Source organism: Schistocerca serialis, chromosome 5 (assembly GCF_023864345.2).
Source record: "Schistocerca serialis cubense isolate TAMUIC-IGC-003099 chromosome 5, iqSchSeri2.2, whole genome shotgun sequence".
Taxonomy (NCBI): domain Eukaryota; kingdom Metazoa; phylum Arthropoda; class Insecta; order Orthoptera; family Acrididae; genus Schistocerca; species Schistocerca serialis.
Genome location: NC_064642.1, coordinates 30,065,186 through 30,080,850, shown reverse-complemented (window position 1 = coordinate 30,080,850; position 15,665 = coordinate 30,065,186). Strand labels below are relative to the sequence as shown.

General features: G+C 40.1%; 1 protein-coding gene across 1 annotated transcript in view; it reads left to right on the top strand.

Moving 5' to 3' along the window:
• LOC126480768 (dynein regulatory complex subunit 7) overlaps positions 1 to 15,665 on the top strand; it is a 441,023-nt gene that overhangs the window by 178,689 nt on the left and 246,669 nt on the right. The window contains exon 4 of the mRNA XM_050104064.1: positions 15,089 to 15,307. Coding sequence (XP_049960021.1) covers positions 15,089 to 15,307 — 219 coding nt within the window. The remainder of the gene's footprint in view (positions 1 to 15,088; positions 15,308 to 15,665) is intronic.

The following is a 15,665-nucleotide window of genomic DNA, read 5'->3' as shown; positions in this document are numbered from 1 at the left end:
ACCTCCCTGTACACTAACATTCCTAATGCCCATGGCCTTACTGCTATCGAACACTACCTTTCCAGACGCCCTATGGATTCCAAACCAACAACCTCCTTCATAGTCTCCATGACAAACTATATCCTCACCCACAATTACTTCTCTTTTGAAGGCATTACCTACAAACAAATCCGTGGTATGGCTAATGGCACCCGCATGGCACCATCCTTTGCTAAACTATTCATGGGCCACCTAGAGGAATCCTTCCTAAAAACCAAGAATCCTAAACCCCTCACCTGGTTCAGATTCACTGATGACACCTTTGCTGTCTGGATTGAAGGCGAGGACACCTTATTCACATACCTCCAGAACCTCGACAACTTCTCCCCCATTTGCTTCACCTGGTCCTACTCAACCCAACAAGCCACCTTCCTAGATGTTGAGCTCCACCTCAGAGATGCTACATCAGTGCCTCCATCCATATCAAACCTACTAACCACCAGCAATACCTCCACTTTGACAGCTGGCACCCATTTCATACCAAGAAGTCCCTTCTGTACAGCGTAGCCATCTGTGGTCGTCGCATCTGCAGTGACGAGCAGTCACTCTCTAAATATACTGAGGGTCTCACTGAAGCCTACACTGACCTTAATTATCCTCCCATCCTTGTACAAAAACAAATCTCCCATGCCTTATCTTTTCAGTCTCCCACAACCTCCCAAAGTCCCTTAGTCCGGCCACAGAGGAGCATTCCCCTCGTAACTCAGTACACGTCCTACTCACTATCCTTCCCACCCCTCCATCGTCCACCGAACCTACACAATATACTTGTCCATCCTTACACAACCCCTGCTCACAATCCTTTACCTCATGGCTCATACCCCTGTAATAGACCTAGGTGCAACACCTGTCCCATACATCCTCCTACCACCTTCTACTCCAGTCTGGTCACTAACATTACCTATCACATCAAAGGCAGGGCTACCTGTGAAACCGGTCATGTGACCTACAAGCTAAGCTGCAACCACTGTGCTGCATTCTATGTAGGCATGACAACCAACAAGCTGTCTGTCTGCATGAACAGCCACTGACAAACTGTGGCCAAAAAACAAGTGGACTACCCTGTAGCTGAACATGCTGCCAAACATGATACCCCTCATCTCAGTGACTGCTTCACAGCCTGAGCCATATGGATCCTTCCCACCAACACCAGCTTTCCTGAACTGCACAGTTGGGAACTTTCCCTGCAATACATCCTATGTTTCTGTAACCCTCCTGGCCTCAACCTTCGTTAGTCACTGTCCTCACCCATCCCGCCCCCTCCCTGTTCCCATTCCAGCACTACACAGCCGACATTTCACCGCCACACCCAGTCTTTTAATTTCTTTTAGTTTTTATTTTTTTATTTTTATTTCTCTCCTTTCCACTAATTACCCCCTCCCCCCTCCGCACCTTCTCTCCTACCCTCCGTCTAACTGCAACACTTCACTGTCTGCTATTCCCACCATACTATCCCTCCCTCTCCCCTCCCCAGCCTCTTCCTTACCCCCACCCAGTCACCACTCCCATCATGCACTGGTGCTGCTGCTCGCAGTGTAGTTTTAGCTCTCTGAGACTGCAGACGTGTGTGCAAGATGCGCTTGCTTGAGTGTGTGTGTGCTTGTGTGTATGTGTGTCTCCTGCTGACAAAGGCCGTAATGGCCGAAAACTCGGATTGTGTGAATCTTTTTATTGTGCCTATTGCGACTCAGCATCTCCGCTATATGGTGAGTAGCAACTTTCCTTCTCTTGTATTGATAAACGTAGGTTTAACTTTCATTAACCTAGGTTTAAGATAAGTTGTAGGGTCAGTATTTTCTCACATGTTCCAACATTTCTACGGAACACAAACTGATCTTCCCTGAGGTCAGCTTATGCTAGTTTTTTGATTCGTTTGTAAAGAATTTGTGTTAGTATTTTGCAGCTATTACTTATTAAACTGATAGTTCAGTAATTTTCACTCCTGTCAATACCTTCTTTCTTTGAGATTGGAATTATTATGCTCTTCTTGAAGTCTGAAGATATTTTGCCTGTCTCATACATCTTGCTCACCAGGTGGAAGAGTTTTGTCATCGCTGGCTCTGCCAAGGTTATCAGTAGCTCTAATGGAATGTTGTCTAGTCCCAGGGACTTGTTTTGACTTAGGTCGTTCAGTACTTTGTCAAATTCTTCATGCAGTATCACATCTTCATCTACGCCCTCTTCCATTTCTATAATATTGCCCTCAAATACATTGCCCTTGTATAGATCCTTCTAACATTTTGATGACTTAAAGGATGAAAGTAGACACACAAACTGCATGCTTCTATACGAGATGACTTACTTGGAATTTGCAGCCACTCATCTTTTCTGGATAACTGGCTGCTGGAAACTCTCTTGACTTCTTCTCCATCGAATAACGCTAGGTACAGGAACTTCCAAGCCCCTTTCTACTCCTCAAATAATTAGTCATACAAACTTTATTTTTCATTAATCAGTGATGTATTTGACTTTGAAGCAAAATAAAAAATTCTCACTTTCTACAAAATATGTAACTTCCAGCAAGTCTCTCATACAGTCATATGTTGGAAACAAATTGTTTTATATTCAAAAGAAAGTCTGCTTAGCCACCATGACTATCAGAAAAAGAGTATGAAAATATGTCTTGCCTCTAACAAGGCTGAGTCAAGAGTCTACAAGAGTACTTTTTCAACTGTTCTTGTTTCACTTAACAATAGTCAGTGACACAATAAGCACAGAGTTGCATATAGATTCCATGGTTCTTCCTTACACACTCACTAACACATCTATGGATTGCCCGACAAGTACTTGTCGGTGCCGTTCGACCACCGTATCTACTTTCTTCCCACAACTGATTTTAAATCTGCACACACAAACAAGTGATGCACAGTAGGTAGGATCTTACCACCCCACACTCATATCTAGAATATCATGTGTTCGAGATAGTAGAAGGCTGAGTGGTTCTAGAATTTACACAGAAATTCTCAAATCACTACATACCCCCCCCCCCCCCCCCCCCTTCACATTGAACATTATACATTGTTTTACATAGTTTTTTATATGTATCTCTCCTTTCCATAACAACGATCTTAGTGTTATTGTTTCTCTATTCTTTTCTTATTTTACTTTGTTATTAGTTTTAGTCAGCTTTACTAATATTTAGAAATTGTGAGGAATTTATCTCTTTCTTTATTTTCTTTTTCGATCAAAAACTTCAGGTGTTTATGACACATGAATAATCTATTTTCTGTTCTTTTTGTACAACATTTTTCCTAGTATGTACTATTTTCATTAGCTGTAGCTTGGAGGAACTCTGGGCAAAATAAAAGTGTTCTTTTGACACTCATTTATTTCTACAAAACATAATAATGGTAGTTTTTCATAGAATTTATACTTTCCAGAACAATTCCTATAAAATTTATGACTTTAGTCATGTTACTGTCCCCTTCTCCTAGGATCATCTATTCCTTGCTTGTGGGTTGACCTAGGTACGCCCCTTACAAAACATCTCTATTTTTTAGGTCACAGATCATGCTAACTCCACGTAGGTAAGTCTGCCCTTTATACTTGGTGAATGCTGGGTACACCCCCCTTATCCTTTCTGAGAAGGCCTCAAGGTCCATTACCCTAATATACATTTTTATGTACACCATAATTAAATATCTTCTGGTAAAGTTATAAATCTGTCTTAAACTCCACATTCATTCTTTAATATATCATTTACTCCCTAGAGTCCTCCTCTATGTATCATTTCTATATTTTCAATAGGTATTATGTCTATTTACGTCCTACTATCCTTCAATTCATTAGAGTATTTATTACACTGATGTTGCTCACACCTTTTTCTTAGTTATCCATTACTCATTACTATTTTATAGTTGTTTGTTATGTATGGGCACCTCTCCTTATGTGTATTCGATGTAGAACTGTCATAACTTCCCATATGTGTGCACTTAATTCCCTATGTACACACCTTTTCCCCTACAACACCTGGCAGTTCTCACATCGTGACATGCTTTGTCTTCTACACTACTGGCCATTAAAATTGCTACACCAAGAAGAAATGCAGATGGTAAACAGGTATTCATTGGACAAATATATTATACTAGAACTGACGTGTGATTACATTGTCACGCAACTTGGGTGCATAGATCCTGAGAAATCAGTACCCAGAACAACCACCTCGGGCCGTAATAACGGCCTTGATGTGCCTGGGCATTGAGTCAAACAGAGCTTGGATGACATGTACAGGTACAGCTGCTGTCCATGCAGCTTCAACACGATACCACAGTTCATTAAGAGTCGTGACGGCTGTATTGTGACGAACCAGTTGCTCGGCCACCATTGACCAGACGTTTTCAATTGGTGAGAGATCTGGAGAATGTGCTGGCCAGGGCAGCAGTCGAACATTTTCTGTATCCAGAAAGGCCTGTACAGGACCTGCAACATGCGGTCATGCATTGTCCTGCTGAAAAGTAGGGTTTCACAGGGATCGAATGAAGGGTAGAGCCACCGGTCGTAACACATCTGAAATGTAACATCCACTGTTCAAAGTGCTGTCAATGCGAACAAGAGGTGACGGAGACGTTTAACCAATGGCACCCCATACCATTATGCCGGGTGATACGCCAGTATGGCAATGACGAATACACGCTTCCAATGTGCGTTCACCGTGATGTCGCCAAACACAGATGCAACCATCATGATGCTGTAAAGAGAGCCTGGATTCATCCGAAAAAATGATGTTTTGCCATTCATGCACCCAGGTTCATCGTTGAGTACATCATCGCAGGCGCTCCTGTCTGTGATGCAGCGTCAAGGGTAACCGCAGCCATGGTCTCCGAGCTGATAGTCCATGCTGCTGCAAATGTCATCGAACTGTTCATGCAGGTGGTTGTTGTCTTGCAAACGTCCCCATATGTTAACTCAGGTCTCGAGACGTGGCTACACAATCCGTTACAGCCATGCCTGTCATCTCAACTGCCAGAGATATGAGGCCATTGGGATCCAGCACGGTGTTCCGTATTACCCTCCTGAACCCACCGATTCCATATTCTGCTAACAGTCATTGGATCTCGACCAATACGAGCAGCAATGTCGTGATACGATAAACCACAATCGCGATAGGCTACAATCTGACCTTTATCAAAGTTGGTAACGTGATGGTACGCATTTCTCCTCCTTACATGAGGCATTACAACAACGTTTCACCAGGCAACACTGGTCAACTGCTGTTTGTGTATGAGAAATCGATTGGTAACTTTCCTCATGTCAGCATGTTGTAGGTGTCGCCACCGGCGCCAACCTCGTGTGAATGCTGTGAAATGCAAATCATTTGCATATCACAGCATCTTCTTCCTGTCGGTTAAATTTCGCTTCTGTAGCACGTCATCTTCCTGGTGTAGCAATTTTAATGGCCAATAGTGTATAATCTAATGTTTGTGTAGAAGTGTATATTTGTCTATATGTGGATGTGTGTTCATGTAGTCTGATTCTTCAGCCTTCTTATCTAAAGATAAGATGTATGTAATCAGTAACCATGGAAATAAGGAAGGACTTCAGTGATAGAAGTTTATGAATATGGAAAGAGGGAAATGATCGACAGGTGCTCAAGATAAGAAGTAAGAAAGGAAAAAAATAGATGTAGTTGCTAGGATCAAAGAAGAGAAAGAAGACAGGAAACCCTTCCCACCCCCCTTCCACAGGATCCCTACCTCTCAGGTACTTGAGTGAGATGCCGGAGGAGGTTTGGTGTTAAATCGTCTCCTACAGAATGGAATTGTCCCACCTTCACCCTTTGAGGACCCTGAAGGAAATCCTAGCAATCCTGTGGAAATGGCAAATGAAGAAGAATCAGGCACACTTGTTTTTGAGGGTTGTTTGAAAGGTGTGATGAGTGTTTTGTGTTAGTCATGATATATCTGTTCTTGTAAGTCATGCTTTTAGCTACAATACCCACCCACTTCAAAATTAATAAAACCCTCCTATCTATATCACATCTCGTAATAAAAGGTATAAAATACTCTATACAAAATAGAAAATCTATACTCTACTGTATAACAATTGTTCGGCTAGTCACATCTTATCATAATTTCCACAAATATAACACTCTGTTCAGTTTATTTAGTTTAGATATCACTTTTTTTCTGTGTTTCTCTTAAGTCGGTCTCTATTTTATGGTCATAGCCAGTTTTTTAATAAGATTACAGGATAGTTATAGATCTTAAAAGAATTCGGTGCAGGAAACTAAATGGAAAAAACACCAAAAAGAACTCGGGATCTGATGGACATCACACTGCCCGTTAACTCAGAATGTTAACATCCCTGGGGGATAGGTGACAGACTAGTTTAAGATTTTAAAGGAATTCAGTGCAGGAAAAAATTTGGAAAAAAACACCGAAAACAACTTGGGATCTGATGATTGTCACTCTACCCAGTAACTCAGAATGGGTGGTAGGTGACAGAATAGTTTAAGATTTTAAAGAAATTTGGTGCAGGAAACTATTTGGGGGTGGGGGGTGGGGGGTGGGGTGGTGGGGAATTTCGGTATCCGACGGTCATTACTCTGCCTGTTAACTTAGAAAGTTAACGTCCCTGGGGGATAGATGACTCCACCCAGGTCCCATGGATCTGATATTAACTTTCCTTGTGCACTGGCAGACCAATAATTTTCTTTAAATTTCTTTTGAAAATCCTCCCAAGAAGAAAATTTCTCAGTATTTACTGTACCCCATTCTGAGGCTTCCCCTAAAAAGTACCCCACAGCAGATTCGATCTTTTTAGAATCTTCCCAATTTTTTTGTAATACTTGGTTAAACCTTTTTAAGAAATGGGTTGGATCTATATCTCCATCCAGCTTAAATTTAGGGAATTGTCTAGATAACACCGAATTAGCTCTTCATTGTAAACCAGTCACAGCTTCACTAGTTAATACTATATTAGATGAAGATACCCTTTTTTCTACTTTATCTTGGATAAGCTTAAATTCTCTCCACAGGTCTTCTATATCCTTCCTGGTATCATTAAGTTCGGAGAAGGCATAGGTGATACGTTCCCGGATGTGATTCTCTCGGTAACCTTTCGATCTATAATTTCTCCAAATTGTTCCTCCAAACTAATTACCTTTATAATATCAGAGTTGCCTATTTTCTCTTTAAAATTCTGATCTACATTATCTACTCATGCACTGACACCTGTAATTCGCGATTGAATGTTCGGCATTAATTCATTATTCTTCTCTACACTCTCTTTCAAGGTATTCATTCCCTGTCTTACTTCATTATACTTAATCTAGTACACATTTTAAAAGATCCTAACTTTTCAATAAGTTCTGATTCTACATTATTACATTTGTTTTCAGTGCCAAGTTCTAAACTTTTTGACAAATCCTGAACGGTATCATTCTGTTTCTGACTAAGGTCGGTAGACATATGAGTTATATGAGTGGTTAAAGAATTAGTCAACTCATTCTTTAAATCTATTTTTAAATCCTCTACTTTAGTACTTATAGCGTCAAATTCAGTCTTCAAAGCACCTGCTGCACTAGTATTAGTCTTAGCCATAGAAAAGGGGAAGTTTGTTAAAATTCAGTAAAGGCGTGGTTGGGCGATGAAGTCTGGAGCCGCTGGCAATGTGTAGTAATAGTTGGCAGCCAGTAGGCCAGCAGAGTAAACAGGGCATGGAGCTGCGATGGCGTTATTGCACGCACGATGTGTTTGGTGTGAAGCAACAGTGAGGCAGGGAACCGCAGCGTCGCTTGAAGTTATTGCGATGTATGAGGCGGGGGCAGTAGGCCAGAGCCGGGAGGGTGATGTGTAAATGGCTGACGTATAGGAATTTATCCCTGCCATAGTTTCTGTCTCTCTCTGACACTACGTCAGAAGCGAGGGGAAAAGCAGTATAAATAGATGAGCAATTTTAACTAGAGACAAGAGTGTGCCAGGTCAGATGAGAGTCGGGTCGGATCTGTGCTGGTCTATGCTTATAGGGGCTAGACTGGTAGTGATGATGTAAATATTCTGTGTAACCTGTTCTTTATTTCTGACATTATGCATCTCTAAACTGTGTGAATAAAACAATGCTTCTGAATACCACTGTATCACTCTGCACTGCCCCTTGACGCTATCAAACTTGCTCGGCCTCCTGACGAAATACAGCGCGGTGGGTCCCGGCTTCAGCTCGGCCATCCAGAGTCCCGGGTTCGACTATCGATGATTCCGCAACACACCCATGCCTTCACATAGATTACTAAATTCTTTTCTTTGAGAATATACTTTGGCGCTTAACAAACCTAAATTTGATGTCTGAATATTGAGAGTTTCCCTCTGAGCATTTAAAGCCTTACTCTGGGTATTAAATTGTGAATCTAATGAGTTTAACTTAAGACTCTGAGCATTTAATTGAGAATTTACCAAACTGCATCACCATCTTCAATTAAAACAGAAGTATTATCTGCAAACAGAACTAATGGGGAATTGATATTTGTGGCTAAGTCATTTACATAGAATAGGAACAAGATTGGCCCCTTGAGGCACACCTTGTGATACAGTATTTCACTTCGAAAAATAAGTCACCACATTTGAAGTGATAGTTATCTTTTGTTCTCTGTTCTGCAGGTATGATGTACGCCATTTGAGAGTATTCTCCTTAATCCCATATTTATCTAATTTGTTGACAAGCAAGGCACGGTTTACAGAGTTGAAAGCTTTAGTAAGATCACAAAAAATACCAGCAACTTCTCTCCTCTGGTCCAGTGCTTTGCATATCTTTTCAATAAAGTTATTTAATGCATCCAGGGTGTTTTTTCCTCTTTGGAATCCAAATTGGTTATTTATAATAATATCATTTTTACAATAAAATTTTGTGTCTGGTTTGCACCTACTTTCTCAAACATTTTCAACAAGATTGGAAGAATAGAAATAGGACGATAACATCTGACTTTGCCACATTTCTGAAGAATTCATTTAAACACTCTGATATTTGAGCTGGGTTTACAATAAGGCTATCATTTACTTTAATCCTAGATATTTCATTTATATTAATTCTGACACCTAACTCTGATTTGACAACAGACCACACTGCCTTTGTTTGTCTTTTCTGTTGTGAAATGAACTTATTGTTTGCCATTTGTTTGGCTGCTTTCACAACTTTTTTCAAGGTAGTTTTATAATATCTAACATATTCAGTAAAATGCCTGTTTTTATTATATTTAAGTTCATTATGTAGTTGCGTCTTCCTAGCACTAGAAATTTTTATACCCAGAGTTATCCATTTAACTTTACCAGTGATTTTGTTACATGTGGTTCTAAGTGGAAAAGTTTCATTCATAGCCTACAATAGTGTTTTTTTCAACTGTTCTTGTTATAATTAACAATAGTCAGTGACACCATAAGCACAGAGTGGCATAAAAACTCCATGGTTGTTCCTCTAAAACATCTATGGATTGCTCCACAAGTACTTGTCAGTGCTGTTCGACCACTGCGTCTACTTTCTTCCCGCAACTGATTTTAAACGTGCACACACAAACATGTGACGTGCTGTAGGTAGAATTTTACCATCCCACACTCATATCTAGAATATTGTGTGTTCAAGACAGTAGAAGGCTGAGTGGTTCTGGAATTTACACAGAAATTCTTGAATCACTATATCATCTGAGCTCTTGATATTCATACAGGTGGTTCTCTTTTTTCCAAAGGTCTCTTTAATTTTCCTGTAGGCAGTATCTATCTTACCCTGAGTGATATATTCATGTACTGCATTTAATTTTTTGTCTTTTCATCAATTAACTTTAATATCTCTTCTGTTACCCAAGAATTGCTATTAACCCTCTTCTTTTTACCTACTTGATCCTCTGCCATCTTCACTATTTTATCTCTCAAAGCTACCAATTCTTCTTCTACTGTATTTCTTTCCCCTGTTCTTGTCAACCGTTCCCTAACGCTCGCTCTGAAGCTCTCTACAACCTCTGGTTCTTTCAGTTTATCTAGGTCCCATCTCCTTGAACTCCTACCTTTTTGCAGTTTCTTCAGTTTTAATCTACAGTTTATAACCAACAAATTGTGGTCAGAGTCCGCATTAGCACCTGAAAATGTCTTACAGTTTAAAGTCTGGTTCCTCAATCTCTGTCGTACCAGTACACAATCTATCTAAAACCTTCCAGTGTCTCTAGGCCTGTATACAATCTTCTTTTATGATTCTTAAACCAAGTATTAGCTATGATTAAGTTGTGCTCTGTGCAAAAGTCTACCAAGTGGCTTCCTCTTTCATTCCTTACCCCTAGTTCATATTCACCTTCTACTTTTCCTTCTTTTCCTTTTCCTACTATCAAATTCCAGTTCTCCACGACTATTAAATTTTTGTCTCCCTTAACTATCTGAGTAATTTCTTTTATCGCATCATACATTTCTTCAATCTCTTCATCATCCCCGGAGCTGGTTGGCATATGAACTTGTACTACTGCGGTAGGCATGGGCTTTGTGTCTGTCTTGGCTACAAAAATGTGTTCACTATACTGCTCGTAGTAGCTTACCCGCATTCCTATTTTTTGTTCAATATTAAACCTACTCCTGCATTACCATTATTTGATTTTGTATTTATAACCATGTATTCACCTGACTGGAAGTCTTGTTCCTCCTGCCACTGAACTTCAGAAATTCCCGCTATATCTAACTTGTACCTATCAATTTCTCTTTTCAGATTTTCTAACCTACCTGCCCATTAAGGGATCTGACATTCCATGCTCTGATCTGTAGAACGCCAGTTTTGTTTCTCCTGATAATGACTTCCTCCTGAATAGTTCCCACATGTAGATACCAATGGGGGACTATTTTACCTATGGAATAATTTCCCCTTGCTTTCAGCCGTTCACAGTACCAGCATGACAATGCTGTTTTGGTTGATGTTACAAGTCCAGATCAGTCAATCATCCAGACTGTTGCCCCTGCAACTACTGAAAAGGCAGCTGTCCCTCTTCAGGAACCACATATTTGTCTCCTGGCCTCTCAACAGATACCCCTCCTCTGTGGCTGCACATACAGTGTATCGCTGAGCCACGCAAGCCTCGCCCCCCAACAGCAAGGTCCGTGGTTCATTTGGGGAGAGGGGGGGGGGGGGGGAGGGCGAGATTTACAATAGCAAAACAAAATGATAAAATTTCAGTTAGTAAGGGTTGCCTGTTAGGTGATGGATGAAAACAAATATAACTTTGAATTTTGAAATCAGAGTTTGTGGCAAATAAGTAATAAAGTCATCTCAGCACAGGAATGGAAAAGTCTTATTGAAACATATGACATTCACATATTCTTACATTGTGCCATCAACCAGGGCTTAACCTCAATTTTACTGTTGCTATATATTTTATTTATTTATTCATTTATATGTTTACTTTATTTTCATTATTCCTTTCATATGCATCTTTCCCCCTCCCCACCTCATTCTCTCTTTGTTCTTTCCCTGTTGCCTTTTCAGTTTTTAACTATACTATTAATTTCATTTCTCAGTTCTCTTCTTCTATGTATCTTTATTTATCACTACAGATATAATCTGTAAACTGTAGCTGGCACAGTATTTACCAATATATTGCCTTTGACCTGCTACTCTCTCTGACACCTCACCATTCATTTTTGTTTTATCTCATCCTCACAACAGGTAGGTTCCTCTCATCATGGGGTCTGAGTTATGTGCCCTTCCTTTTTAACTTAGCCAAGTGCATCTCTCTTTCTTCTGTGAGCAAGGAAGTAATAGTTCCAAATGCTAGGATTAGTTTTTCCACTTTTAAATGTGTCGACTGGTACTAAAATATGTGTGTGTGTGTTCTGTTAGTCTGTGTTGCATTAAAGGGTCACGTCGCAAGTGCAACTGACAACTTTCACTTGAATCTCTTACTCATTTGCATGTTTTTTTCTTAATAGAATCAATTTATCTTCACAAGATTTTGTGCCACACAAGGTCATATCCCTACTTGATTGCCATAGTATATAGCTCTGAGTTTTGGCTGCAGCTACGTTGTTGGGCCTACTCTGTTTCTCTTCTTCTTCTTCTTCTGCTTTGTTAGGACCCTTCAGGATCATGTGTGTCTTGTTTTGCACATCTTTCTTCCCAATACCTCTTCATTCTCTCGCTTATTCTCTTTCTTTCTTCTTCTGGTAAGACAACTTTGATTTTGGTGTCTGGCTGCCTGTGGCCATCCACCAACCCTTTCTACTTCCCCCTGTTTTGTACTACTACCTGCAGATTCCTTTCTTTTATTCCTACAGTCTTCCAATCATCTCTGACTTCCTTCACCCAGTAGTTTCCCATATGACATGTTGCATTCCATATCTTCTTAGTCAACCTCTCCTCGTCCATCCCCATTAGGTGCCCAACAATTTGTAACCTCCTCTTCTGTATCTTGCTCAATATGGGTTCAATATTTTCATAAAGTTTCTGTCATGTTCTGTGTATCCAGATACCTGCCATGTTTTTTGGTGCCCCATATGCCTCTCAAAATTTTCCGCTCCTTGTTTTCCAACTGTATACAAGCTCCATTACAGAGTGTGATTGTTTCTGATGCATACAGAGCAGCATTTCTTACAGTTGCTGTGTAATGTCGCAGTTTGGCATTGTGTGACATATTTTTCTTGCCATAAGTAGTTTTCACCACATACCAAAGCTTCTGCAAAAGCTGTGCCCTGTCTACTGCGCTACTGTTGCTCTGTATGCCGCCAGTTATCTTCTCCCACAAATAACGAAAACTGCTGACTTTCTCAACCACTTGGCCATCTGTCTTCCAGTCAAACTTAGTGTTCAATGTCTTGGTCATCTTATTTGCAATCTTCAGTCTGACCTTTTCTGCTGTTTGCCTCTTCTTCTGTCTCATTTAAGAGTGCCATGTCATCTGCAAATGCCAGGCATCCACTGTTGCATTATGTTTGACGTTGTACCCTATTTGCACACCTTTGATCTTAATGTTACTATTTAGTTGCCTCCACTGTCTCACAGCTTTGTGCAACACTAGGTTAAGTAAAACTGGGACAGTTCATCCCCTTGCCAGACTCCTGTTTTTATTTTGAAACTGTCTGACAGCGTACTGCAATGCTTGATCCTGGCAGTAGAGTCACTTAACGTTTCCTCTATTATTGCATGTGTTGTAGCATACAGTCCTCTATCTTCCCCCACATCAAGCAGAGTACTTCTGTCAACTGAATTGTAGGTCTTTTGGAAGTCCACAAATGTCACTATTGTCTCTTTTCCTTCCCTGTGCCTGTGTTCTATTATACTTTTTATTCCAAATATCTGTTCTGTCCTCCTTTTTGTAAAGGCACACTGGTACTCTCCTATTGTTGGCCCCAGTTGTTCTTCAACTCTGTTCAGCAAGATTCTTGACAAAACCTTGTACTGTATGTTTAAGAGAGATATGCCCCTGTAGTTATCCAGTACTTTCTTGTCCCCTTTCTTGTGCAGTGGTATTATAATGGCTTCTTTCCAGTCTAGGGGTATTTTCTTATTTCTCCAGATTTCCATTATTATATTGTACATACTTGTTTCTATTTCAGGCCCACCCCACTTGATCTCTTCAGCACAGATACCATCATTGCCTGATGCCCTGTTGTTTTTGAGGTTTCTAATTGCCTCTGCGACTTCTGTCCTGGTGGGTGAATTGTCTAGACTATCCTGACTTTCGTCTCTACAGCATAAGTGTGTCAGCTTTACTGTCAGTTCTTCTGAATTCAGCAAATCCCTGAAATACCTAGTCATTTCCTCACACACCTCTTTCTCGCAAATTTTTATTGTGTCATCTTGTCATATTATGAAGGGTTCTTTTGCCTTGAAGCCTTAAATTCTGCTCAGCATTTCTCTGAAGACGACTCATGATTTTGTGTTTCTTTGCAGACTGTTTGCTTCTTCTAGTTTCTCATTCCGTCTATTTCTCTTGGCATTTCTTATCACTTTGCTAGCAATTTTTCTCACATTTTGGAAGTTCGATCAGTCTCCTTGGTTTTTACAGGATTGCCATTTTATCCATGGTTTCCTCCTGGTCTCGACTGCATTCTCACATTCATCCGTCCACGACTCATGTTTCCTTTTCTTGTTGTTAGTAGCCAGTTGCACTGCCTCTTCTTCCATCATATCTCTCAGTCTCTTCCAATCACTCTGAACTGCCATTCTCTTTGCATACTCTGCTCTGTGTTTTTTCAGAAGATCTGGGTCGATTCTGCTAGTGTTTATGCTCCTACATTTCCTTTCTCTGTTGGGTATCCATCTGCATTTCATTTCAACAAGGTAGTGATCTGATTCTATCCTGCTATTTTTCCTCACTTTTGTGTTCATAATCTCTGTGATTCTTGTCACGGATTGCTACGTGGTCTAGCTGTTTTTCCTCATTTCCAGGACTGACCCACATTGTTTTCTTACTTGTCTTAACTTTGTAATGGGTGGTCATTGTTCTCATCTTGTGTCTCCTACATAGGTCCTCTAGTCTCTCACCATTCTTGTTTGTTCTATTGTGTGCTGGATAATCTCCCACAGGATCTCTAAACTTCCTTTCCGTGCCTATTTGCGTGTTAAAATCTCCTAGCAAAATAGTGACACCTCTTTTGTCCACATCTGTCTCTACCTTATCCAGAGTGGACCAAAAATGTTCAGTTCCTGCTTTTTTTTTTAGTTCTTATGATTTGTTGGTGCATGTGCATTTACTACTGTGTAGGTTTTGTTTCCTATTTTCATTGTCAGATATGACCGCATCTCGTTTATACCCTTCCACGCAGTGATACTATCCAGGTGTCTATTATCTGCTACAAAGGCTGTGCCAAACATAAAAGGTTGCTTTGGCCCCCCAATACTGGGTTTCCCTTTCAGAATTACTTATCCCTCTGATTCCATCGTGCTTTTGTCCTTGAATCTTGTTGCCTGTAGTGCCAGTATGCCAATCCCAAGTTCTCTCATACTGTCAAGAAGTGAGGAGGACTCTGTTTCTGTAGATTTATAATGACTTCAGTTCCTATACTTAATTACCCATATTTCTGAAGTTTTTCAAAGTTACCATTTATTATATGAGTCTGCTATAAGATGTTTTTGGTAATTTATCTTCTAGGAATTTGAGCGTCCGCCACCAGATGAGTTACATGGATTACGTCTGCATAGCTGGATTCTTGTGCTGCCACCAAATAAAGAAGTAACAGAACCATTTTTTATAGAACCACCTACTGGTAATAGGTATCAAGTTGATGACCCACATTACTTGGGAATTGAAAGTATTTGGAATGATACAAATTACTGGGTCAATTTGCAGGACTGTTCAGAAGGTTGCAAGGTACGTGTACAATGTTGTTCTAGAAACTCAGTGTTAGCTGGCTAAGTATAGTCATAGAAGAGTTCGTATTCTGTACCCAAATCAAGCATGCATTAATTGATGTGCCCAGTTGGAGTTTATATAAAAATTATATTTCCAGTTATGTTTTATGCTTTTATTACACTATGGAATAAGTGCTATTATTGCAGCAGTTCCCTTGCTTTATTAGAAGATTTTCCATTAAGATTTAAACAATGGAAAGTCCAGGTTAATAATAATGATAATAATAATAATAAAAGATTTTATTGTCTTTAGGCCATTACAGCAATTGACAATGTCAAATGAAGTTACAATTTATAGTACAGTGTGATAAGGTATT